The 25,727-nt window shown below is 38.7% G+C and overlaps 1 protein-coding gene across 3 annotated transcripts in view; it reads right to left on the bottom strand.

The window, feature by feature from the left end:
• FAM184A (family with sequence similarity 184 member A) overlaps positions 1–25,727 on the bottom strand; it is a gene marked incomplete at both ends in the record, with an annotated part of 119,209 nt that overhangs the window by 46,564 nt on the left and 46,918 nt on the right. For 2 of the 3 annotated variants that reach the window (XM_082855457.1, XM_082855458.1), the window contains 5 exons: positions 5,758–5,880; positions 9,492–9,689; positions 13,841–14,022; positions 15,437–15,572; positions 16,285–16,938. In XM_082855457.1, coding sequence (XP_082711583.1) covers positions 5,758–5,880; positions 9,492–9,689; positions 13,841–14,022; positions 15,437–15,572; positions 16,285–16,938 — 1,293 coding nt within the window. Of the gene's footprint in view, positions 1–5,757; positions 5,881–9,491; positions 9,690–13,840; positions 14,023–15,436; positions 15,573–16,284; positions 17,140–25,727 lie in introns of those variants that run through there. The other variant, XM_082855456.1, reaches the window with a different exon arrangement.

Below are 25,727 nucleotides of genomic sequence, written 5' to 3'. Positions count from 1 at the left end.
TACCTAAGCTAGATACCTGAGTCACTTTCTACCACTCACCATATCAAGTCCTATAAATTTTATTTTATTTTAAAATTTTTTTATTTTTTATTTTATTGACATATAGTTGATTTCCAATATTATATTAGTTTCAGGTACACAGCATAGTGATTCAATATTTTTATAGATCGTACTCCATTTTAAAGTTATTACAAAATAATGGCTATATTTCTCCATGCTGTACAATATATCCTTGTAGCTTATTTTATACATAGTAGAGTGTACCTCTTAATCCCATACCCCATCTAACCCCTCCCCACTCCCCGTCCCAACTGGTAACCACTAGTTTGTTTTCTATATCTGTGAGTCTGTTTCTGTTTTCTTATATACATTTGTTTGTTTTCCTTTTTTAGATTTCACATATAAGCATTAACATAAAGAGTATTTGTCTTTCTCTATCTGACTTACTTCACTAAGCACAATACTCTCTGTGGCCATCCCTTGTTGCAAATGGCAAAATTTCATCCTTTTTTATGGCTGAGTAATATTCCATTATATACATATTGGGTTGGCCAAAAAGTGCCTTCAGCTTTTAAGTAAAAATAAAAGACACATTTTTCATTTTCACCAAGAACTTTATTGAACAATGTATTCACCCTTTTGTTCCACTACCTTCTGCCATTTTTCAGGCAATTTCATAATTCCATCTTCCCGAACCTTTTAATCTTTTTGAGCAAAGAACTGTTCCAGGTGCCTTTTACAGTCTTCCAAGGAATTGAAATTTTTTCTATTAAGAGAATTTTGTAAAGACCGAAATGAATGGAAATCCAAAGGTACAACGTCTGGTGAATACAGCAGATGAATCAGAACTTCCCAGCCAAGCTGTAACAGTTTTTGCCTGGTCATCAAACAAACACGTGGTCTTGTGTTACCCTGATGGAAGATTATGTGTTTTCTGTTGACTAATTCTGGATGCTTTTCGTCGAGTGCTGCATTCAGTTGGTCTAATTGGGAGCAGTATTTGTTGGAATTAATCGTTTGGTTTTCCGAACGGAGCTCATAATATAGGACTCCCTTCCAATCCCACCATATACATAACATCACCTTCTTTGGATGAAGACTGGCCTTTGGCGTGGTTGGTGGTGGTTCATTTCGCTTGCCTCATGATCTCTTCCGTTCCACATTATTGTACAGTGTCCACTTTTCATCGCCTGTCACAATTTATTTTAAAAACGGAACATTTTCATTACGTTTAAGTAGAGAATAGCATGCGGAAATATGGTCAAGAAGGTTTTTTTTTTGCTTAACTTATATGGAACCCAAACGTCAAAGTAATGAACATAACCAAGCTGGTGCAAATGATTTTCAATGCTTGATTTGGATATTTTGAGTATGTGGGCTATCTCCCACGTGGTATAACGTTGATTGTTCTCAGCTAATGTCTCAATTTGATCGCTATCAATGTCAACTGGTCTACCCAACCGTGGAGCATCATCCAGTGAGCAATCTCCAGCACGAAACTTCGCAAACCACTTCTGACATGTTCGATCAGTCACAGCACCTTCTCCATACACTGCACAAATCTTATTTCTTTTTTTGGCTGCACTGCGTCTTCGTTGCTGCGTGCAGGCTTTCTCTAGTTGCAGTGAGCGGGGGCTTACTCTTCATTGTGGTGCACAAGCTTCTCATTGCGGTGGCTTCTTTTGTTGTGAAGCATGGTCTCTGGGCACACAGGCTTCAGCAGTTGTGGTGCATGGGCTCAGTAGTTGCGTCCCGCAGGCTCTAGAGCGCAGGCTCAGTAGTTGTGCTGCACAGGCTTAGTTGCTCCATGGCATGTGGGATCATCCTGGACCAGGGATTGAACCCGCCTTGTCCCCTACATTGGCAGGCAGATTCTTAACCACTGCACCACCAGGGAAGTCCCACAAATATTATTTTGTGTTTCGCTTGCGTTTTTACCTTTCTTGAAATAATAAAGCGTAATATGCTGAAAATGTTGCTTTCTTTTCTTCCATCTTCAATATTAAGATGGCTATATAAAAATTAGCCAATTTTGGTAAGTCTTTTTTTAAATGCACATTGATATGACAGCTGTCACATACAATCTAACAAAATTGTTTCAAATGACGTTAAAGACAACTAAGGGCTACTAGAGCCATCTTGTGGAAAAAACCGAATGAACCTTTTGGCCAATCCAATATATACCACATCTTCTTTATCCATTCACCTGTTGATGGGCACGTAGGTTGCTTCCATATCTTCGCTATTGTAAATAGAGCTGCTATGAACAGAGGGGTGCATGTATCTTTTTGAATTAATGTTTTTGTTCTCTTTGGATATTTACCCAGGAGTGGAATTGCTGAATCATGGTACTTCTATTTTTAGTCTTTTGATGAACGTCCATACTGTTTTCCATCTTGGCTGCACCAATTTACATACCCCCCAACAGTGTAGGAGGGTTCCGTTTTCTCTACATCCCTCTTCTCCACATTTGTTATTTGTAGACTTTTTGATAGTAGCCATTCTGACAGGTAAGAGGTGACGTGGCATTGTTGTTTTTGATTTGCATTGTCTAATAATTAGTGATGTTGCAGATCTTTTCATATGCCTGTTAGACATTTTTCCAAAGTAGACATATGGATGACTACTTACGTCTTCTGCTCATTTTTTGATTGGGTTGTTTATTTTTCAATATTGAGTTGTATAAGCTGATTATATATTTTGGATATTAACCCCTTACTGGTCATGTCTTTTGCAAACATTTCCTCTCATTCGGTAGGTTGTCTTTTCTTTTGTCGATGGTCTCCTTTGCTGTGCAAAAGCTTTTACATTTAATTAGGTCCCATTTGTTTATTTTTGATTTTATTTCTCTTACCTTAGGAGACAGATCCAAAAAATATTACTACAATTGATGTCAAATATTTACTGATCTCCTACCATGTGTCAGGCAGCATAACAACTGTGATAGAACATCTTATAATAAACAAATCCAAATGCTTTTCATTTTAACAAAATATTGAAAAAATATATATCCACTTAAAAAGCTTATTTCCAGAAGAAAATCTACAACTTAAATGTTATAAGTACATTTTAAAAGACCATAATGGTCAGAATTATTGATGATTCAGCCTACTATTTTATCTTCAAAGGTGATCCCAAAATAACATTTCATAGGATAACAGGGTTATCCTCCACCTGAGATTTTAAACTCACTAGCTTCCCTTAATATACTATTATGATTCTGGCATTTATGAATTTATCATCTAGATCCACAGTTGAACTACTTACATTTTGAGGCTATTTCACTCGGAAGGGTATCAAGATCTACCAACTTAATGAAGATAGTACATTCCTTAATTTTTTCTAAAACAATCACTTTCCGTTTTTATGAACTACCCCCCTAATTCTTTCCTCCTGTCTTTCCACAGATGTATCTATTTTCCATCCAATAAATGTAAGTGGAATAAAATTTTTATTTAAAAGGCAAAACTTCTGACGAGGTATTTTTTAAAATGCAGCTATATGTGTTGGGCAAGAGGCACACGTAAACATAGGATGCAGAAAAACAGAGTCAGGGGATGAAAAAAGATATACCAGACAGCTTATACAATATCAGATAACACAGACTAAGCCAAAAAGTATGATTCGTTAAGTAGCTAAAACAATTTTATATTTGTATGCATGTAACAAAGCCTCTAAATATACAAAGCAAAAATTGATAGAATGTAAGAAGAAATAAGCAAATACACCATCATAGTATCAGTGTTTAGAAACTGATAGATCAAGAAGATAAAAATTGAAAAGAATACAGAATATTTGAAGAAAATAGCTTAAAATCTTGATTTAATGAACCAGAATGCAGACTACATTGCATTAAATGAGTGGATGCACTCAGAACATTAAACTTCTTTTATGTGTGAGGTCACAATGCTAGGCCTTAACAAGTTTCAAAAATTGTTTTCACATGAACCACAATGCAGTTAAGGTTACAAAAGCATTTCAATCTCACACAGCTTTTCCAGAGAACAGAAAAGGATATAAATCCCACTTCATTTTATGAGGCTTGATATAACCTTGATTCCAAAACCAGAAAAGGATGGTATAAAGAAGGAAAAGTACGAAGCCATCTTATTTAAGCCTAGGCTTAAAAATCCTAAAATCAATATTTCAAAACTGGATCTAGTATTATATAAAAAAGATATATATAATCTGTCATGACTAACTAGGACTTATTCTAGAACTCCGAAGTTGATTTAAAATTATAAAACTGATTAATGTAAGGTACCACATTAACAAGTTAAAGAAAAATGAGTATGTTCCCAATAGATGCAGAAAGATCAACATCAATTTGTAATTTTTTTTTTGAATTAGGAAACTAGAATTACAAGAGAATTTTCTAAACCTGATAAAGAGCATTTACAAAATAAAGCTTCAGAGAAGCATCATAATTAACTGTGAAATGTTGACGCCCTTCACTTTAAGAGCAAGAAACAAAACAAGAATGCTTACTGTCTCTGGAGATCCTAGCCAGCAAAGTAGGACAAGAAAGAAAATGTCCCAGCGTGAAGGGAAGGCAGATACATACAGAGGGATGAGTCAGGCAGATTCTTGGGAGCCACTCTAAAGCAGCACCAAAATATTGCCAAGGTGCTAAAACATAATTGGGAATGTATCTAGAAGCAAAATCAATTACATATTAATTAGAACTCGTCTCAGTGAGATTATAATATGTAGGTTGGAGGAATGCTGAAACCACTTGGAATTGAGAGTAGAACTCCAGGACACATGCATGAGAAACACAGATGGTCACTAAACCACCTTCTAATGACAGCAGGACACCATAACCACAAGGATCACAGACCGCGAGAGAGGTATGCAGTGGATGATCTTGGGCAATCGAAGAGAGACTGAGCTAATACCAGTAACAACATTAATTCTCTATTATATCCAAATGTCGTGCTTGGTACCTTCTCTGGATAAATGTTTAAAGATAATTAAAGAATACTGAGTGCAAATCATTAGCCTGCTCAGGGGCACTCATGTGTTTTGGTGTGGTTTCTGTGAGCAGAAGCAGACTGATGAGAAAGCAGGACTTAAAGACTGTTGGGAAAGATGAGGCTAGTGAGGTAGGAACAGCTGACAAGATGAGACACATCAAGACAAGAACTTGTTTTAGGAAGACCAGTCTACGAGCCCCATGAAGGATGAGCTGGAAAGGAAGGAAAAGAGGACAGTAGGGGGGCTGTTCTAGGACGCAGATGAACCAGGACACAGGACAGCAAGGGATGGAACAAGCAATATTATAGCTTTTCAACTGTCTTTACATTTCTTCTATTCACAACTTTTTGATTTATAACATTTTATTCTATTCTATTCTTAGTCTTTTCTTTTCCAAGCTAAACAATACTATTTTCATATAGAATTTAAAAATTATTTTAGATGTCACTACCTAAAGATCCAGGGTAGAGAATACAAAGTCAATGTTTTGCAAAAGGGTAGAAAAAACTCTTCTGTTTTCTTTCGTGTAACGGGATATTCTCCCTTGTTTTGCTTTTCCCCACAAAAGCATCTTGGTCCAACATTTTTTGTAGTAAATTTTTACCTGGTGAGATATAATCAATGTCACTATGAAAATTTCAGCATTAAAGAAAGTTTTTGATTATTTTTACTCCAGATATGTTACCTTCATTGAGGCTCATCTACTTATACAATGTTACCAGATAAGGTACTATCAATGAGATATAACATAGGTGAATGATTGGCCTAAAGAACTCTTGCCTGTTGATTGGCTGAATTCAGCTTGTCTTCCAGTTCTTCCTTCAGGTTTTCTAGCTCTTGTTGAAGCTGATTTTTATCATCTTCCAGGTTTAGCTTTTCCTTTTTATGTTGTGCCTCCAATTCCTTAGAAAAAGAAATTTTTTAGAAATTAACAAAATTGCAAATATTGTATACTTCGAAGACTCCAAGAAAAAGACTGCTCTGTTTTATATTTTGATGCCTTGCTCTTCAAGTTAGTCTTATACTTAATTATTAGTATCAGAGTTAATGGTGAATCTAATTAATCCTAGGGGCTTAGACTCTATCATTCTGAATCACTTATGATGCAGTGGTTAAGTCATTTTTTAAATGGTAAGAATATCTGACTAGTCTAGATCAACCTGAAGTCAAAAAAAAAGAAATGTGTGATATAAATGATAATTTGGTGAGATGAGAAAAAATTGTAACTATCTCTTGGATTCATAATTCTTTTATATTTACACAAAAATACAAAATTTAGTAACACTTCTGGAACTCAGTGGTCTAGCACTGGAATGTGGTCAATGATTAACAACTAAGAAATTAAGGTATCTAAAGAGCAATACTACTAAAATTGATACTTACTGAAGAACACCTACTATTTGCCAGACATGCTACTAACTACTTGGGATACAAAGGCAAAAAGACACAGTCCCTGCCCTTAATAGGCTCATTAAAGAATATGTGATTAAAATTAGATGTAATAAGGAGTACTGGAGTATATGAATAGGGAACTGATAAGTGCTGGCTTGGTGTGAAACTTCCACAGAGAAAGCAATTCCTAAGCATAGTTTGGGGTGTACCAGTAAGAAAAGGTGGTGAAGCAAGAGGGAGATATAACATTCTAGGCAGAAGAAAAAGCATGTGCAAAAACCATGGAGGTAGCAAAGAACAAGGTATGTTACAGGTGTTCAGTATTTCTACGGTGTAAGGTGAGAACAGTAATAAATAGGGTTCTATGTTGGGTGTCCCCAAGACAAACTCCAGGTTTGATGATTTGCTGGGATGTCTCACAGCACTCAGCATTTAGTTGTACTCACAGCTATTTGTATTACAGCAAAAGGATACAAAGCACAATCAGCAAAGAGAAAAGGCACATGGGGCAAAGTCTGCAGGAAGCCAGCCTCAAGCTTCTAAGAGTCCTCTCACACAGAACTCTCCCGCAAGCTGGGACAACACATGTGAAATGTCCACTAGGAAAGCTCATGAGGGAACTAACACAACACTCTAAAGTAACTATACTCCAATAAAAATTAAAAAGAAAAAAAAAACTTCCATAGAATCAGATATTGGTAAATAACTAAATATGAGAAATATAACAAATACATTATTATAATTATTATTTTATAAATTTACCTTAACCCTAAATGATATCCTTACACTTAGGATGGATTTGTAAAATTGCCTTTGTGTCTATAAAAATGGTACAGAACTTTGTCAGTACAGCCAAGGTGGTTAGGTATCTACTTTCATGATGATTAACTTCATTTCCCAAATAAACATACTTGGGGAAAAAAGAGAGAGCTCATGAGTGACTTAGTGCCATGTTTCTTACTGGGGGCTGGCCAGTTTAGCATGTTCCAAAATTCGAGACTCCAGGAAGGAAAGTACATGTTCAGGATAAACCATATTGTTTGCATAAACAGTTTAGGCACCGGGAGCCATTCTTATCAGGGAATGGTGGGAACCCTCCCGAAATTCAAGTTCTAGACACCAGCCAAGGGCCAACCTTGCACCATGTTTTCTAAGGATGGCAGTTTCAGGCCTGCTATGTTATCTCTTTTCTGCATGGATTCTCTGTATATTCACATCCTTTTTGGTAGCTAAATAATAAGGAATAGTGAAGTCACTTTTAGCTAAATGTTCTTTAAAAGATAATTTGACATAGGAGAAAGACTATTTGGAAGGAGGCTGGTTTTAGCTTAGGCTCAGACATGAACTAGCTGGGCAAGAAAGGAATGAAGCAGCAAGTGATAAGTTATTCTGAGAAAAGACAAGGGTAAAGATGAGGCTATCCTAAGAGGTTTTGACTATGTTCACATACAGGAAATCCATGTCATCTGCCTTATGGCAACCATGCTTTAATGAAAGTTTGTAAGAAATGCAAATGGATGAAAGTAGATTTTCAGGTAGCTCAGAAATTGAAATGAATGGGTGAAGGGATGATTAGAAGAGTAGTAATGAGGTAAAAATTGTATTGATGAAAGATGCCTTGATTCCAGCACTTAGAACTTAATACAGAGGAATAACGAGAGGCAAAAGGCACCTGCAATTTAAATATTCCAGTAAGAGAGGAGGAGGTTAAGGTGAAAAGAGAATGTAGAAATGAAAAAGAATAACAAAAAATAGCTACAGGAAAGATTACTGAAGCCACAGTTACTGCTAAATCCTTTACTATAAAACCTCGAACACTCGATACATATACCCAGAGTCGGTAAGCACGCACACGCTTAATTAATTAACTAATCAATTAAAGCTGTACTGATTGGTTCTGGAATAGTGAGCTGGCACAGAAAAAAGGACAACCACAACTTTGAGAAATAACATATCATCAAGTTTTGTCTTTAGTTATATAAACATATAACAGTATGTTTAGATAGACATTCTAAACGGAAGTTTTATTTTGAAGTTTTAATTAACTTTAGGTGTTATTTTTTCCAACTGGTTGTCAGAAAAGGAAGAAATATAGAGGCAGAAGATCTCAATTCACGTGCTACCTCTTCTATTTACTAGGTTTGTGGCTCTGAGTAAATCATTTAGGTTTATTAAACCTATTTCACCACCCACAGAATAAAAATGTCATTAATCTCCAAGACACAAACAATAAGGAATATCCAAGAAAGCTTTCAGTAAACTGTCAAGTGCTATTATATAAACACCTAACAAGCATCATTAATACATGCCTACACAATGTGGTGGCTAAATGCCTCAGGGTTTGATACCTGAGACCTGAATTCGAGGTCTGACTGATTCTTACTAGTTGCATGCGCTTGAGCAAGTATTTAACCCCTCTGTGCCTCCACCTCCTCTTCAGTAAAATGGGTACAGCAATGAAACCAAAAGCAGTGTTACAAGGATTAAATGAAAAAATAAACGTAAAACATCACGGCAGTGTCTGGCACACACGGTAAGAAATACTAACACTTATTTACCACTATATGCCCAGACATGTCTGGGTTTTTACATTTTGCCTCACTTAACCCTCACAGGGATATCACAAGATGGATCTTATCTGCGTCTGTCAAATGCAGAGAGCCTCAGGCACAGCTTTTGGACCCAAGAATAAGCAGCTAGTAAGCTAAGAGCTCAGTGTAAGGCCCCAATCTGTCAGATACCTTGCTTTCTCTACTATATAATTACCGTCTGCCATGCATTACTATTAGCGAGCTGATTACTTATTTGAGGGCAAAACCAAAACAAAACAGATCATTTTCCCAGGGAAGGAAACTGTCTACAGGAGAATAAGTGCTTCAACTAGTGAGGCTTCCTGAGGAGGACACCAATGTTGCTGTCTCAAGATCAAGCAAGTGTTTCTATTACGGCTTACACCAAGTAGAAATGCCTCATATCAATTTAATAAACTACATCCCCTATAAAAACTTTTATGTATGTTACTCTTTGAACCGAGATTTACAGAGTAATTACAAGACAGCAGCTAGATCGTTATAGAAAGCCCACCAATTTACAATGCAATGCTAAGCTGAATTTTTACTCACCATTTGCAGTTTTTTCTTATCCCTAATCGCATTACTGTGGACAGCCTCAATTGCCATATGGTGCTTCCAAGCTATTTCTTCCAAAGTCTTAGAATGGGCCTCATTTAACTGGGCCACCTCTCCTTCCAGTCTATTTTGCAGGTTGTTTAGCTCCATCTCATAATATTCTTGCTGAGTTTTCTTTGCCTCATTTACTTTCTAAAATTGAACAAAAATAAAGATCAATAATTGGCATCTGCTTTTTTCATTACTGCTATTAGTATTTTGAATACCCAGTAAATAAACTTGGATGAACTGAGTGCCACAGGATTTAGATATGGTACATGAGAATACACCATTGGGTGTTCTCAGAAAATGACAGGCTGGCACAGGCAAAATGAGTAATTTTAAAGCAAATGATAAAATACACTATTATTAGGTTAGAACCAAGTGCGAGTCAGCACATCTGCAGGCTTAAGAGAAAAAGGCTTCCTATATGTCAAAGTTGTACACAAAATGGCTTACCAATTTACCCACTCAAATGATACTATTCAATACAATTTTATTGTGTGCCAATTATATGCCTTTTAAGCATGAACAGTCTAATGATGAAAAAAGTCAAAAGAGTGTGGCAGTATAATTTTTTAAGTTCTTTGAAAGGAGCATGCATCGTATGTTGTGAGAGTATATAGGAAAGGAACCTAACCTGGATGGGGTGGGAAACAATGTGATGTGTGTGAGAGACAAAGAAAGAGAGAGAGAGAGAGAAAGAGAGAGACAGAGTGAGATTGATCGATCAGGGAAGGCTTTCCAGAAGAGAAAACATCTGAGCTGATGATGACACATTCTCTCATTTAATTCTCACAAGCCCACCAGGAAACAAGAGATGAGAAAATTTCAAACCTAGATCTGATGTCAAAAGCCTGCATTCATAACCATTTCCAGCATTTTGAAAGCTGAGAAGCAGTTTACCAGGCAGTGAAGTTAGCGAGATGGAAACCCATGCAGCTGAGCAGTGTGGCTACAACACAGGATTCAAGGCTAGGGTGGAGAGGGATGAGGCTCCGAAGCAGGCAGGGTCAAATGATGACCAGGGGTCTTTTATGCTAAGGCCTCTGGATTCTATTCTGACGGCAATGAGAAATCACTGAAACTGACATTAAAAAATTTTTTTTTTTAATTTTTAGTTACTTATTTATTTTTATTTACTTTTTTTTGCGGTACGCGGGCCTCTCACTTGTGGCCTCTCCCGTTGCGGAGCACAGGCTCCAGACGTGCAGGCCCAGCGGCCATGGCTCATGGGCCCAGCCACTCCGCGGCATGTGGGATCTTCCCGGACTGGGGCACAAACCCGCGTCCCCTGCATCGGCAGGTGGACTCTCAACCACTGCGCCACCAGGGAAGCCCAAGTTACTTATTTTTAATGTTTGTTGTTTAAGCCACCCAGGCTGTGGCGTTTTGTTATAGCAGGCCCAGCAAACCAAGACAACTTGTCAAGGGGAGAAAGTAGAAAGGAAACAAAGACAGGAAGAACTTTGGGAAGTATCTGAATTTCGGGAGCAGGAGGAGGAAGGGGAGCCAGTGAAGGAGGCGCACGAGCCATTGGGAAGGAGGAGAGCGTCACAGAGACAAAGGGTGGGCGGGGGCGGCCAAGAGCTGTGAGTGCTGCTGAGAAAATGCGTACAGTTTTTGGGTGTGCTGGTTGTGTTCCCACTGATGCCTTAGGACCCAGTACAACAGAGCAGGAGAGGGCAAGCCAGGCCAAAAGGAGGACATGGAGGTACTGAATGAAGGCTACTCTTTGAAGAACTTATGTGGTGTTACAAAAGAGGAAGACGAGAAAGTAAAACTTCAAGAAAATGAGGTTGAAAGATGTTTTAAATCTCTTTAGGGGCTGGAGCAGATCCCCCCGACCTGGATGCTCTGTAAGACTCTTGGAAGACAGACACACCTCATCTGGATCATTAATTCCTCCTGGATGGGCAGAGCGATCCTGCTGTCTGGCCTCTACAGCACCTGCCTGCCTGGCTCAGTCTGCAGGTCCCTAGAACTACCCAGGTGGAAATAAAAGGTCCTCACGTCATAGGAGGCAGCACACTGCAGAGGTGGAGAACATGGGTTTTGGAGTCTCACAGACCTGGGTTCAAGTTCCAGCTCTGCCACTTATTAGCCATGTGACTGGGGGTACCATGCGTGCATAACGTCTATAGGCCTCAGTTTCTCCATCTGTGAGATGGGAACAATAAGGAAGAACCTATTTTACAGGGTTGCTGAAGATGAGATAATGTGCCCCCAAATGTTTAGCAATATACCCAGCCTACTGTAAATATTTTATAGTTGTTAGCAATTATTTTACATAATAAAGAGATTATCATTATTCCCAAGGCCCAATGAGGGGGAAAAGCCCTAGGGAAGATTCTTGAATGTAAGGCACTGGACTTTCTTTCCTTTCAAAGCCAGAAGGTGTAGACAGAGGAAACAGAAACTCCCAGCTTCTTCTTTCTTGCCTGGGCCGACTGGGTGTCAGCTCTTCCCTTCAAGCCTCCCCTACAGGGATGGGGGTACTGGGGGCTCAGGGCTCAGAGCAGTGTTCTAGAACTGGATCCCAATCCCTCTGCTAGCTCTCCCTGACTTGGGGTCACCAGAAACCAGAGCCCCTACTTGAATACAACACTTCTAAGGTTCTTTTACCAACATCACCCCCAGGTCTTTTTGTTTCACAGCTCAGACACGAAGTCCCCCTCATCATAGATCATAGCTTTTACCTATAAAACTGTACCAGTCAGGGCTCAACCAGAGAAGCAGGAAGGAGAAAGAAGGGGAGGGGTGCTGAGGAAGAGAGAGGCCATCAGGAAGGGTGGGCAGGAACTCTTGGGCATGGGCTAAAGCTGCTGTCCACAGGCAGAATGTCTTCAGTGACTGACATTTTTAAAAACACAATCATCTTGGCAGTAGGATAGTGAGCTGATGGAAGGCAGGGAGAGTGCAGAGCTGACAGGACTTGGGAACCGATAAGGGGGTTAATGAAACAGTAATCAAGAACGAATCCCAGGTTTCTGATTTACCAAACTAGACAGACTATAGTGCTACTGGTTGAAAAAAGGAGTAAAGGAAATATAGTATTTTGAGGGGAGAAAGTTCTAGGCAGGTTGATTTGACACATCTGTGAGAAACAGATATCTGTCTGCAGTGGGAGTTATCTACTGGGAGTTAGATACACAGGACTCAAGTTCAGGGAAAAGATCTGGCCTAGACTAATGGCTTAGGGAGATATCACTGACCACATGACAGTGGATGTTACTGGAATGGATGAGCTTGTGGAATGAGATGAGAATGCAAGAGGAACATTAAAGGTAAGGACACAGAAAAGACTCTAAAAAAGACTGATATATGTATATGTATAACAGATTCACTGTGTTGTACACCTGAAACTAACACAGCATTGTAAATCAACTATACCCCAATAAAAACTTTTTTAAAAAAATTAGATAAAAATTTAATTAAAAAATTAAATAAAAATTTAAAAAAAAAAAAGGTAAGGCCACAGAGAGAAGAGGGAAGCTCACAGACTCAGGGCCTAGGACTGCAGGGCCTGGGAGACAGGAGGAAAGTGTGAGAGATGCTGTAAATCAGAGGAGTCAGTATCCCAGGAAGACAAGATCCCCCCAGTCCAGCAGCCAGGACGTCACTGGAGGCTGAGGCCAATGTCGAGCCTGTGGAGTGGTGGCAGGAGAAACCAGCCCACAAGAGGTAAGGAGTGAGTGGGAGGCAAACCAGGGCGAGGAGAACAGACACTTTTCAATACACTTGGCTGCTGAGAGAAGGAGGAAGAGTGTCCCAAACCCTCACCTGGTATTGTAGATATGTGAAAAACTGGAATAAATATTCAGCAATTACCCTACACATCATATGTCTTATTTATTTCATTTAGAAATTAAGTATGTTGGTATATGAATTTTCAGGGCTTGATTTTGGTCATCCTTTTCAGTTTAACAGACATTTCCTAGGTGTATACACAATGATACGTTTCATCAACAAAAAAATAAATACGATTAACCGTAATGTACATCCCACTGAAGTAAGAGTTCATTCAGCTTCTGGCTTGAAATAGGTTGAAATGTCCTAAGTTCTTACGTTATAAATTGTTATCAGCAATATTCTGAACATATACACAATATGGGATAGCCCAGCTTTATATCAATACCTTTTCTCCTCAAAATAAAAACAAAAAATTCCTAGAGTTAAGACATAGACTGTTACTATGAAATAGAAGTAAACACTCTAAATAAAATCTGAAAAAGAGGAAAACTGAACTTTTCTTTCTTTTCTTTCATGGGGGGCGGGGGGTGGAGTTCTCCATCATTCTTTACCTTCTCCAGTTCCAAAATCTGCTGCTTCTGCTCTTCATTCAGACTCTGGGTTTTGCTTTGCAAAAAAGCTCTTTCTTCTTCAAGCTGAGATAATCTCTCATTGGCCTTTGATTTTTCTGATTCTAGATCTTTAATTGTAACCTCCTGGGTCATTTGAGTTGCTTGAAGCATTCCAATATGACCTACCCCCCCAAAAGAAAGCCCCAATTTAAAATCTGTTACATTGTGGTATAAAACAGTTTATAGTTAATGACACAATGTACTTAATATGAAAGTAAAGTAAATGGTCTGCATGTACAAATAGTTCTTTGGTTTCCTCACTGTATGCAATAGAAATATTTACCATGGGAATACTTATTATCCAAGTAGAATTACTTAAACTAGAAAGCAGTCCATTTTCACATCACTGATGTTGCTCCCTGCACCTAGGACCATTCCAATCATTTCTGAAGATTTCAAGCTCTACAGGTTGAGGTAGAAACAACTCCTCAGGGTACATATAAAAGTCCTGGGAGTAAAGCAAAGTAAGAGAAGATGCACTGAGTAGCACGATGGCACTAAAATGAGTAACTTATTCTTTTCTAATCTCTTTTTTTCCAAATTCTAACATAAAGAGGAAGAAATCTGTATGCAGCAAGGAAAGACAGCAGGCAGCAGTTTGGCTGAAACTAAATTTGTTGTAGACAACAGACCAGATAAAGAACTGAGGCAGAGCAAGAGACAGAGAAGGACAGCAAGGCTATGAAAACCTAAAATGACAACAGCAAAAAGACAAAAGTGTGCGGGGGTGGTATGAACAGAGACAGAGAGATGGGAAGTGAATATGAGAAAATATGCTCAGAAGGCATATGCGTTAGGACAGCGGTTCTCAAAGCGCCCTGGACCAGCAGCGCCTGGGAGCACCGGTCACAAGTGAAGCTCGCCCCAGACCCCTACTGCGTCAGAAACTCTGGGGCTGGGGCCTAGCGTCTGTGGTCGCACGAGCTGTCCAGGTGATTTTCGTACACATTAAAGTCGAAAAGCTTCTGCTTCAGGGGGAGGGTAATCTGGGATTCACCAATGAGCCAGTCAATCACATGACATCCTCACAGAACTCATTCAAAGGCCTCCCCTGGCTCACCAAACACCCCAGCGAAATGTCACTCCAGATCGATACAGGCCACCCCCCTCCTCTAGGGAGGGCTTCGAAGTGAGCATGTCAGCCACGTCAGGACGGGCAACCCAGCTTTAGTACGTAACATGATCCTCATTAATAAGCCAAATGAAATGAGGCTGTTGTAATTTAAATATAGTTCTGCTAATTTAAGTATTTTCAAATATTTTTGTTTTAAAAGGACATGTTTTTAAAGGACAAAGCCTCTTAGAGTGTTTTTCTTTTAGTGACTGACATTGGTGCTAAAACCTATAAATATATTCCTAAAAATAAGTTATCATTTGCTTATCTCATGATTGATTAACAAGATAACAGAACACTTTAACATGTTTAGAATCTAAATAATTTTAAAATATGAGAAGAAAAGGCTAATTCTGTCTCGAATTAACATTTAAGTGTTGGTTTTAGCTGAGGAATACACCAAGAACTGCGGTCAGACATACTAGCTTTGAGGACAAGATCTGAAGCTTGCTGCTGTAAACGTTCTCTGGCTGCTGCTAGCTCACTTTCCACTTCCTTGTGCCTGCTTAATAAGGCCATTTCTCCCTCCTTGGCATCATCAAGCTGTTTTTGAAGAACCTAAGAAAAATCAAATAGCCATTATTAATACGCAAGAATGATGCTAAGCTAAAAAATTCATTTAAACTACGAGCAGCAACTTTCTCTTATTCAAAAGTCACACTTAACAATACCTAGTTTTGAATCTGTATCAGTGACACATAACTTGTTATCTTCATAAGTCATATGACCCAATCATGAAAGGCTATTCGACCCTTTCTAATATATTTAAATGCTGCGCAGATATTAAAAACACACCTATGAAATTTTCTATGCCAAGAAACAAAAACTTGCCAGAGAGACTTTTTGGCTTTTTTTTTAGACTTGTGCCATACCCCTATTTATAAAGCAATCTTAATTTTCTGTTCAGTGTCTGGACATCAACTGATGTGCAGACCCCATCATTAATGGAGGAAAAGGAAAAAAAACATAATTAAAGACCAATATTTTAAACTTCCCAAATCACTGGGAAAATATTAACATGTTTTTTAAAGATCCTTTCATAAACAATCAATAATGTTTTAAGCTTATCTTTTTGGGCCTTTCATATCTGAAACTGTTGTAGGAAATAACAGCTACAGGGTAATAAAGATTACCTTTTCACTGATTTTCTCACAAAAGAAAAGTAGAAAAAAAGCAAAATGGAAAAAAAAAGGTAAAGTGGTCTAATCGAAAAGAAAAAGAGAAAAGTGGAAAAAAAATCCATGTGTTGAATGTAATATTCTTTACTCACCTGAACACTGTTCTCTGCTGTAACAAGTGCTATCTGAAGCTTCTGGCATTTGTCATGAAGACTTCCAGCTTCATCCTGTACCATCTGTAACTCTGTCTTTAATTTTCCTATGGTTTTTCGTAAAATTGCTTCTTGTCCCTGAAATTCTTTTCTAAGATCTGCCTCCTTTTCTTTGCTAGCCTGGAGGCTTTCTGCTGTAAAAAGCTGTGACCTTTTCAAAGTATCCAGCTCATGTTCATAAAAGGACTGAGCTTTACGCAACTTGCCTTCATAATCCTCAATTAGCTTTTTCCGCTCGAGCCTTAGCTCCTCCAGTGTCTTGTTTAAGGCCTCCACCTCCACTCTGTGCAGCTCCTCCGCTTTCTCCTGTCCTTTACTAACTGAGGCACTGTGATCCTGCTGTGACTTCAGCAGCTCTTGGATCTCCCGTCTGTGAGCAGTTCGCAAATCTTCCAATGCCAACCGTTTGTCTTTTTCAAACTGTACTTGGACTTGTCCAAAACTCCGTAATCTTTCCTCAAATTTCCTTCTGATCTCTTCAACCTCTCTAGACATGGTTACTATGCGTTGGACATGCTGGGCTTCTGCACAAAGTTGCATGTCCTCAACTCTGTGCTTATAAGCCTCAAATTCTGTCAAAGCCTGCTGCTTCATTTTTATGTGATCTTCTAATGATGCTTCTAAAACTTGAATCTTTCTCTTAAGGTCTAACTCCTCTGATACTCTGCTTTTATACTGCAATATTTTTTCTCTTGTTTCTGCAAGAATTTGTTGGATTTCTTCTTCATGAGCATCTTTGAGGGCTTGAATTGCAGATTCGTGCTCATCATTTTTAGTGTTCAAAGCATATATTACCTGCATTGTTTTAAAGAAAAAGGGAGAAGAATTCAGTAAACCATGTTACTTTCTAATTGAAGTTAATTCTTTCATTTGGATTGACATTTTTTTCTATGCAGATAATATTGGCTATGGTAAATATTAAATACTAAAACTTCATGCACTGTTTTTGTACTCATAGATTTATTTAGCAAATTTACATAGCCCAATCTTAAAATCTGTACTTGAAGACTTTTTGAGTAGGTTTTTAAAGCATTCAAAATTAAGAATGTTTTCCTAGAAATGAAACAGTGAGGAGGAAAGAGACAAAGGAGGCTACCTGGTCTATGAGAATGGAGTTTTCCTACGGCCCAGTCTAGCTTCCTGGGGACTGTGGTGGGATCAGGAGAAAAGCCTCATGGTAAGTCTCTGCCCTGCACTGGAGGCCTAGAGATGAAGGAGGCTTTGCATGAGTGGAAGTTCTAGGCCCTACGTCTTCCCAAAGGCCTCTTTCAACTGCCTAAAGTCTGGTATATTTTAAATTTAGAAATTTCCTTTTCTAATTCCATTATGGTCTGTTTTTAAAGCTGATTCTTTTCACTCCCAAGTGGTCTCCTTACAAAATCCAATTAGTACTTTTGTGCTCACCTATCAAATGTTGTAGTTTTACTCATTGCCTAATTTTCCCTCTGCCTCCAAGCAAGCCAGATTCCTAGAGCCAGAGTGTTCTGAGTACAGGTCTTTATTTTCATTTTTGTCCTTGGGTTTTAATGATTCCATTGAGATTTCCCCACCTTAATTCCAATGACAACATACTCCTTTTATAGTAACACTCCCACTCTCATATGTTCCTTGATGTCCTCCACATAGCCCCGCGGTCCAACAGTAATATTCACAACTTAAGGCTTAGAGATGTGCCTACTTTCTTCTGAAGTAAAAAAAAAAGTAAATATTATACACTCCAGCAAAAATCCAGAGGCTAAAAATCAGCGTCCTGGAACTTCGCATATTTTAATATGATCTTACTTTGGCTTCAGAAATGAAGTCCAGCACCAAATACTACCTATCTATCATCTATCTATCTATCTATCTATCTACCTACCTACCTACCTACCTACCTATCTATCTATCTATCGTTGTGTTGGGTCTTCATTGCTGCACGTGGGCTTTCTCTAGTTGTGGAGAGCGGGGGCTTCTCTTGTTGCAGAGCACAAGCTCAGTAGTTGTGGCTCACAGGCTCTAGAGCGCAGGCTCAGTAGTTGTGGCACACGGGCTTAGCTGCTCCCTGGCATGTGGGATCTTCCCGGACCAGGGCCTGAACCCGCGTCCCCTGAACTGGCAGGCGGATTCCCAACCACCGCTCCACCAGGGAAGTCCCAGCACCAAATACTTTTGCAATTAAGATGAGGAAGTGTTGTCCTTTTTGTAGAGAACTTGTTTATGCAGACTGAGGCAACTGAGACAAACTACCTGGCTCTCCACAGATCCTGGTAACTCCAAATCCTGCTGCTAAATCTAGGCTGTCGCCTGCTAAGCCTGCAGCTACACTGGCAGAAGGCAGAATACACACTGGAGCTACCCCACTGCAGGGGCTTCACTCCCTCCATACAGGGCTTTGTCTTCCACACCCAGTCCCCTGTCCATACACTCGGCTAGGTCTACTGTATCTATTTTCTTCAGCGTGACTGAGATGTGGTCATACCAAAAGAAAAAAGGTTGAGAGACGGCAAGATTCTACCTGTCTTGCCACAATTACCCTTCTCCTACAAGGGCCACAGGAAAACGTGTGCACAGAGGAAAATAAATACTTATTCACGGTGTCTCTCTCTTTTTTAATAAACCTAATTCCAAATTCCACGTTATGTCCCTAAATGGGCTAACACACATCCCTGTGGAGGACTCCTTTTATTTACACTTTTAATCTTAAAGGTAGCCTATAAACCAAGAAAGTTGGGTGGCTTCCTATTCCCTTCCCTCAGGGTCATACCTGTCTACCACACTGATGCCAGAAAAGACTGGAAGGGGCACTATGGAAAAAGACACCAACCAGCTGGAGAGAAGTCCATTTGCCAGAGTGCCTGGAACAGAGCTGGTCGAGCCCACAGGTTGCAGACCTTCCCAGAGCATGTCTGCATGCATTCCCTCTTCATCTTACTAATAAGTACGTGGAAGGAAAAGAGATAATCCCAAGAGATGGGATCCCCAAAGAAAATAAGTCACGCTGTTAGCACTTTGCTCCAGGAAATGATCATGAAAAGGACCAGTCCATGGTGGGATTCTGTATAACTGGTGATGAAAAGGGAGAGGGAAGCAACATGTGAGCCTCCCCTTGTCAACTATACTGAAATACTCTTCTCTTTTTTCTAATTTAATTTCTTTCAGTCTTCAAGAGTCAACTCAAGTTCTGCCTCTTTTAATAAGCCTTCCAAAGCCACCTACATTCATGGGATTCTATCTTTTCTTTATATCCAACATCACCATTTCCTTACCACCACTCATTCCTGAAACTCAGCAAATGTTAGATTGGTTTAATTTGGGGTGTCCTGACAACAAGGCTGGAAAGCTGTGTGATGATGTTAGCCTAGAAAAGTAGCTGAAGGTACAGAAGCCCAGGAGCACACAAAAATGTGAATAAAAAGATGAAATTAAAGGGGATCAAGGTTACGAATTAAAACATTAAATTAAAACAGAATTTAAGTAAACAAAATATCTGATAAATAATAGGGAAATATTATGGTGAGAAGTTCTATTTCATTATATATTCTAATCCAGGGATCAGCAAACTAGAGCCTACAGGCCAAATATGGCTGCTGCTTGTCTTTGTAAATAAAGTTTTATTGGAGCACAGCTAGGTCCATTCCTTTATGTATTGCCTACAGATGCTTTCCCACTACTACAGCAGAGTTGAGTTGTGGAAAAGACCTTATTACCAACTCCTGTCCTAACCTATACATAGCTATCTTACCAGCCAAAACTGGCAGCCAAAAATAAAAAAGTCTGATTTTGCACTAGCTTTGTTAGCTCTCTACTAAACAGTCTAGGCTTTGTACCACTACAACTCATACACTGACAACACCAATTATGTGATTCTGAAAGTATATTACATAAAATAAATACAGTATCATGCTGACCGTATATTTGTATCTTCCAGGAAAGCAATGTTAAAATAAATTTCTAAAACCTTAAAAAAGGAACAATAAAAAGATGGCAAGGACAATAACAAATTAGCAGTGCTCTTAGAAATGACCATATAAAATATACCACTAATTATATTATTTTTAAATGAGAATGCTATATATGAATTTTCAAGTACCTTAACTATACAAAGTATCTTCTAGCTATTCACTTTTCTACATAATTACAAAGGTAACCGTTTATTAGTATCTTTCTCTGATTATTATTTCTCAGCAAAGGTAATATAGATGGTTCTATGTTCTTTGAACACATAGAAGATATATGACTTGAAGTAACAGAATGGACCCAAACTGGATTTTTGACCCTAGGTAAAATAATTTCTCCAAGCTTCAAGTTTCTCAATATTAAATGGAGATTGTATTTATTCTACCCTAGTGACATGTTATAAGATCAACTTATCACTGACATTTTAAAATGATGTTATATAAATATTTTTAAAAATATAAAGCACTATAAGATACTAAGCCTTCCTTGTTAGTTGTATCATTTATTTATGGAGAGAACGAGACTAATTTTAAAAGAAACTTCAGTAACTGATCATAATCATCCAAAAAACTGGCTATGATTTTCCACATAGAAAAGGAAATTCTCTAACGTCTCTTTTCATAAACTATTTTAAAAGACATTAAGACCCATTCGCAATTTTTCTGGAACTATGAACATTCATGGAATGGGACAGTACAATCATTTCAGCAATTTCACGCAATTTCACAGTTCCATTTTATGCCAATGATGCATAATTTAACTATATAACCCATGATGAGTAAGCAATTGTGAGTAATTTTAATTTTTTCTATGAAGATTTTCAGGTACTCTTACCCACAGATAAAATGAGAACAATTCTAGATCCTAATTTTAAAAATGCTACTTAGGTAAAAACGAAAGTGTCTGAAATAGTTCTCACTGTTGACTGCTATGAATTGAACTGTGTCTCCCCCCAACCCCACAATGTTCCCACTAAAAGCTAACTCATTAGTAATAAAGCATGTTCATTGATAAGTATGTTATATTAGCTTAAAATATTTTAAGTGGACCTCAATTGTTGTATATTATACCAACAGGTTTAACCCTGCTAAGGTAAGGGAATCGTTGAATAAATGACGGTACATTCCCACAATGTAAAACCATGAAACCATTAAAAAGCACATCTCATTTAGGAGGATATTTCAAAGAAAAAGCTTGTAGTATAAGGCAAATACACACGCTACTATATACAATAAGATCCAATCGCATACAGAGAAAACAATGAATGTGCATGTGTGTGCAGATGCATATTTAAAGGTGTATTAAGAAATTAACCAAACTTTAACTGAGGATATTCAGTATTTCTAAGCCTTCTGTAATGAATGCATGTTACTACTATAATCAGAAAACAATAAACCATTTTCAAAGACTAACATTAACAGTGCTAAACGAATGAATCAATACACGAAATGCCTTAGCTGTAGAAAAACATGACAATGAAAATGAAAACAGAAAGTTAAAGGAACATTAATTCCAACAGATACCCTTCAAATTTCCTTAAAAATCACTGACTGAAATAAAACTGATTTATAAAAATCATCCTTAAACTTTTTCAAGAATACTGAACATTGATCATTACACTTATAAAAAAGAACATGTATTTTGGAAATGTAAAAAAAATCTAATTACCTAGATAAAGTTTGATAGCTTACTAGCAAATCTTTAATGGTCAATTCCTACTTCATTCATTCTTCTCTTCAACAAAAATTTACTGCACACTTGCTATGTGCCAAGACCTATAATCGGCACAATGGTGAACTGGATGCATATGTGTGGTGTCTATTCTCTTGCAGCTTAGTGGAGACTAGCCATAAAGAAATATTTACTCAATTTGTCAAAGTGAAATATTGATAAGTCTTATAAAGGAGGAGAAATACAAAATGAGTCTTTGCTGGGGTGAGAGTGAGGATGGTAATGTATGAGTTTTCCCTTATTCTGAGTAAAATGCTTCTTTATCTTAACCAGAATCTCTTTTTTAAAAAAATTTTACTGATGTATAGTTGATTTACAATGTTGTGTTAATTTCTGCTGTATAGCAAAGTGATTCAGTTATACATATATTCTTTTTCATATTCTTTTCCATTATGGTTTATCACAGGATATTTTAACCAGAATCTCTTTTAGTCAAAACGTTAAGGGGAAAGCTATAGAGATGGAATTACAGGCTGAAGGAACGGTATGAGCGAAAGACACATCGATGGGTGAGCACAGGACTCTGTGAAAGGAAAGATGGGCTCTGGAGCTAGAAAAGTGGACATGGTCCACACTGCAGAGATACTCATAGCTGCTGAGCTAGACAAGACCAAGAGGGAGAAGCTACTGAGGAAGAATGAAGAAGACCGAGGACCAGGCCTTGGGCGGGTTTCCGCAGCGGGAGGAGGATGAGGATCCTCAGACAGAGGCCACGTGCTGAGAGAGATGAGCAAGAGTGGAAGCAGGGAATCACAGTCCACGGTGTGAGGGACGGGCAGGGCGTCTTGTCAAAAGCTGCACAAAGTCAAGAAAAAGGAACACTTGAAGCCCCTGCATTCACAATCTCAGAAATAATCTTTGAGGGAGCACATTCAGTAGAGTGGTGAGGGCAGAGCGAGTGGACAAGTGGATACTGAGTAAACGGAGGCGCTCAGCTAGCAGAAAAATAAACTCCAAGAAACAGTCGGTCAAAGGAGGGAAATACATAGGGACAACTAGGATGATGGCTTAGGGGGCAGCAGCGTCCATTCCAGGGAGAGTTGTTGTTTTTTTTTTTTAAAGAGGAATTGAAAGTGTATCCTAGGGAAGGGCTAATTGTTGCACCAAAGTCATGGAGAAAGTCTGAGGCTAGGATTGCCTGACACAGGCAGAGAGACTGGCACTGACTGACAGTAGGGAAAAACTCCTCCCGAGAGAGCAAGGTTAAAGAGGTGGAGAGGGAAGACGGGCAGCTCCCGTCTGACTGCTGCATGCTCCTCCGTAACAGGGAGATGAGATCACACTCTTAGAGCGCAGAAGCCATCAGCAGCTTCTCTCCACTGGCCACGGATGATGCTCTTCACCTTGGTGAGGCCAGCTTCAGTCAGTCTTCCCAGTATGTCTGTCTCACGACAGACTCAACCACTCAGCAACCATGAGCAGACCCTGTCATCACTGCTCCTCAGGGTGATGTTTTCCTCTCTCTCTTGCTTATTCGAAAATTCTGGATATTTGTTCACTTTCCTTTTCTGATCAATGCCAGAGACAGTCAGACAGACCAACAGAAGAGAGAGAGAGAAAAACTCACCCTCAGAGTATGTAAGTACTACATGAGGCACAAGACTACTTAACAAAGCCAAAAGGAGCAACCTCAGATTCGACAATTTTTTTTAAAGTTCTGGTACAATTAATCTATGATAAACAATATATAATGGAAAATAGCCTCTTCAATAAATGGTGTTGGGAAAACTGGACAGCTACGCGCAAACATAAATAATCAAACTGGACTACTTTCTCACACCATATACAAAAATAAACTCCAAGTGGATGTAAGACTTAAATGTAAGGTGTGAAACCAATCACAAAACTCCTAGAATAAAATGTAGTTAGTGTGCTTTTTTTTTCTTTTTGCGGTACGCGTGCCTCTCACTGTCGTGGCCTCTCCCGTTGCGGAGCACTGGCTCCGGACGCGCAGGCTCCGCGGCCATGGCTCACGGGCCCAGCCACTCCACGGCATGTGGGATCTTCCCAGACCGGTGCACGAACCTGTGTCCCCTGCACCGGCAGGCGGACTCTCAGCCACTGCACCACCAGGGAAGCCCCAAGTTAGTATGCTTTTTGAGATCAGTTTTAACAATATTCTTTTTGGATATGTCTCCTCAGCCAAAGGAAATAAAAATGAAAACAAACAAATGGGACTACATCAAACTTAAAAGCTTTTTGCACAGTGAAGGAAACTCAACCAAACAAAAAGGCAGACTACTGAACGGGAGAAGATATTTGCAAACGAACTATCTGATAAGGGGTTAATATTCAAAATGTACAAATAACTCATACAACTCAACATCAAACAAACAACCCGATTAAAAAATGGAAAGAAGACTTGAATGGACATTTTTCCAAAGAAGACATACAGATGGCCAAGACATAGAGAAGATACTCAACATCACTAATCATCAGGAAAAGGCAAATCAAAACCGCAGTGAGATATTACCTAATACCTGTCAGAATGGCTATTATCAAAAAGACAACAAATAACAAGTGCTGATGAGAATGTGAAGAAAAAGGAACCCTTGCGCACTGTTGGTGGAAATGCAGATTGGTGCAGTCACTATGTACCGACGCACAGTGAAAGCAGTAAGAAGGTTCCTCAAAGAATTAAAAATTGAACTACCATGCAATGCAGCGATTCTATTTCTGGGTGTTTTTCCAAAGAAAACAAAAACACTAATTCAAAAAGATATATGCACCCCTATGTTCACTGCAGCATTGTTTACAACAGCCAAGATGCCACATAAGCGCCCATCAATACATGACTGGATAAAGAAGATGTAGTACACCCACATACCCACCCCCACACACACAATGGAATGTTACTCAGCCCTAAAAAATGAAATTAAAAACAATTTTATTTTATATTGGAGTATAGTTAACAATGATGTGTTAGTTACAGGTGTACAGCAAAGTGATTCAGTTATACCCATACAAGTATCCATTCCTTTTCAAATTCTTTTCCCATTTATGTTATTACAGAATATTGAGCCAAGTTCCTTGTGCTATACAGTAGCGCCTTGTTGGTTATCTATTTTAAATATAATACTGTGTACATGTCAATCCCAAACTCCCAATCTATCCCTCCCCTCCCGCATTTTCCCCCTGGTAACCATAAGTTCGTTCTCTAAGTCTGTGCTTCTGTTTTGTAAATAAGTTCATTTGAAACTTATTTACAAAATGAAATCTTGCCATTTGAGACAACATGGATAGACCTAAAGAGTATCATACTAAATGAAATAAACCAGACAAAGACAAATACCATATCATTTCACACATGTAGAATCTAAAAAAAACAAAACAAAGAACAAATAACAAAACAGAAACAGACTCACAGATACAGAGAACAAGCAAGTGGTTGCAGGGTGGGGCAGGGCCGGGGGTGGGGGTAGGGTGAGTGAAATAGGTAAGGGAGGTTAAGAGGTACAAACTCCCAGTTACAAAATAAACAAGTCGTGGGCATGAAATGTACATCATGGGGAATATAGAAAATATTGTAATAACTTTGTATTATGTCAGATGGTAACAGACATCATTTTGTAACATAGAAATACCGAATCACTATATTGTGCACCTGGAACTAATGCAGTGTTGTAGGTCAGTTATACTTCGATTAAAAAAACAGATCTCATACATTTTAAACAAAGGAAGAACTTCCCTGGTGGCACAGTGGTTAAGACTCTGCG

Source organism: Leucopleurus acutus, assembly GCF_964270905.1.
Source record: "Leucopleurus acutus genome assembly, chromosome: 15".
In the NCBI taxonomy this organism is placed as follows: Eukaryota; Metazoa; Chordata; class Mammalia; order Artiodactyla; family Delphinidae; genus Leucopleurus; species Leucopleurus acutus.
Note: the sequence above shows the minus strand (reverse complement) of the source record. Positions and strands in the feature narration are given on the sequence as shown.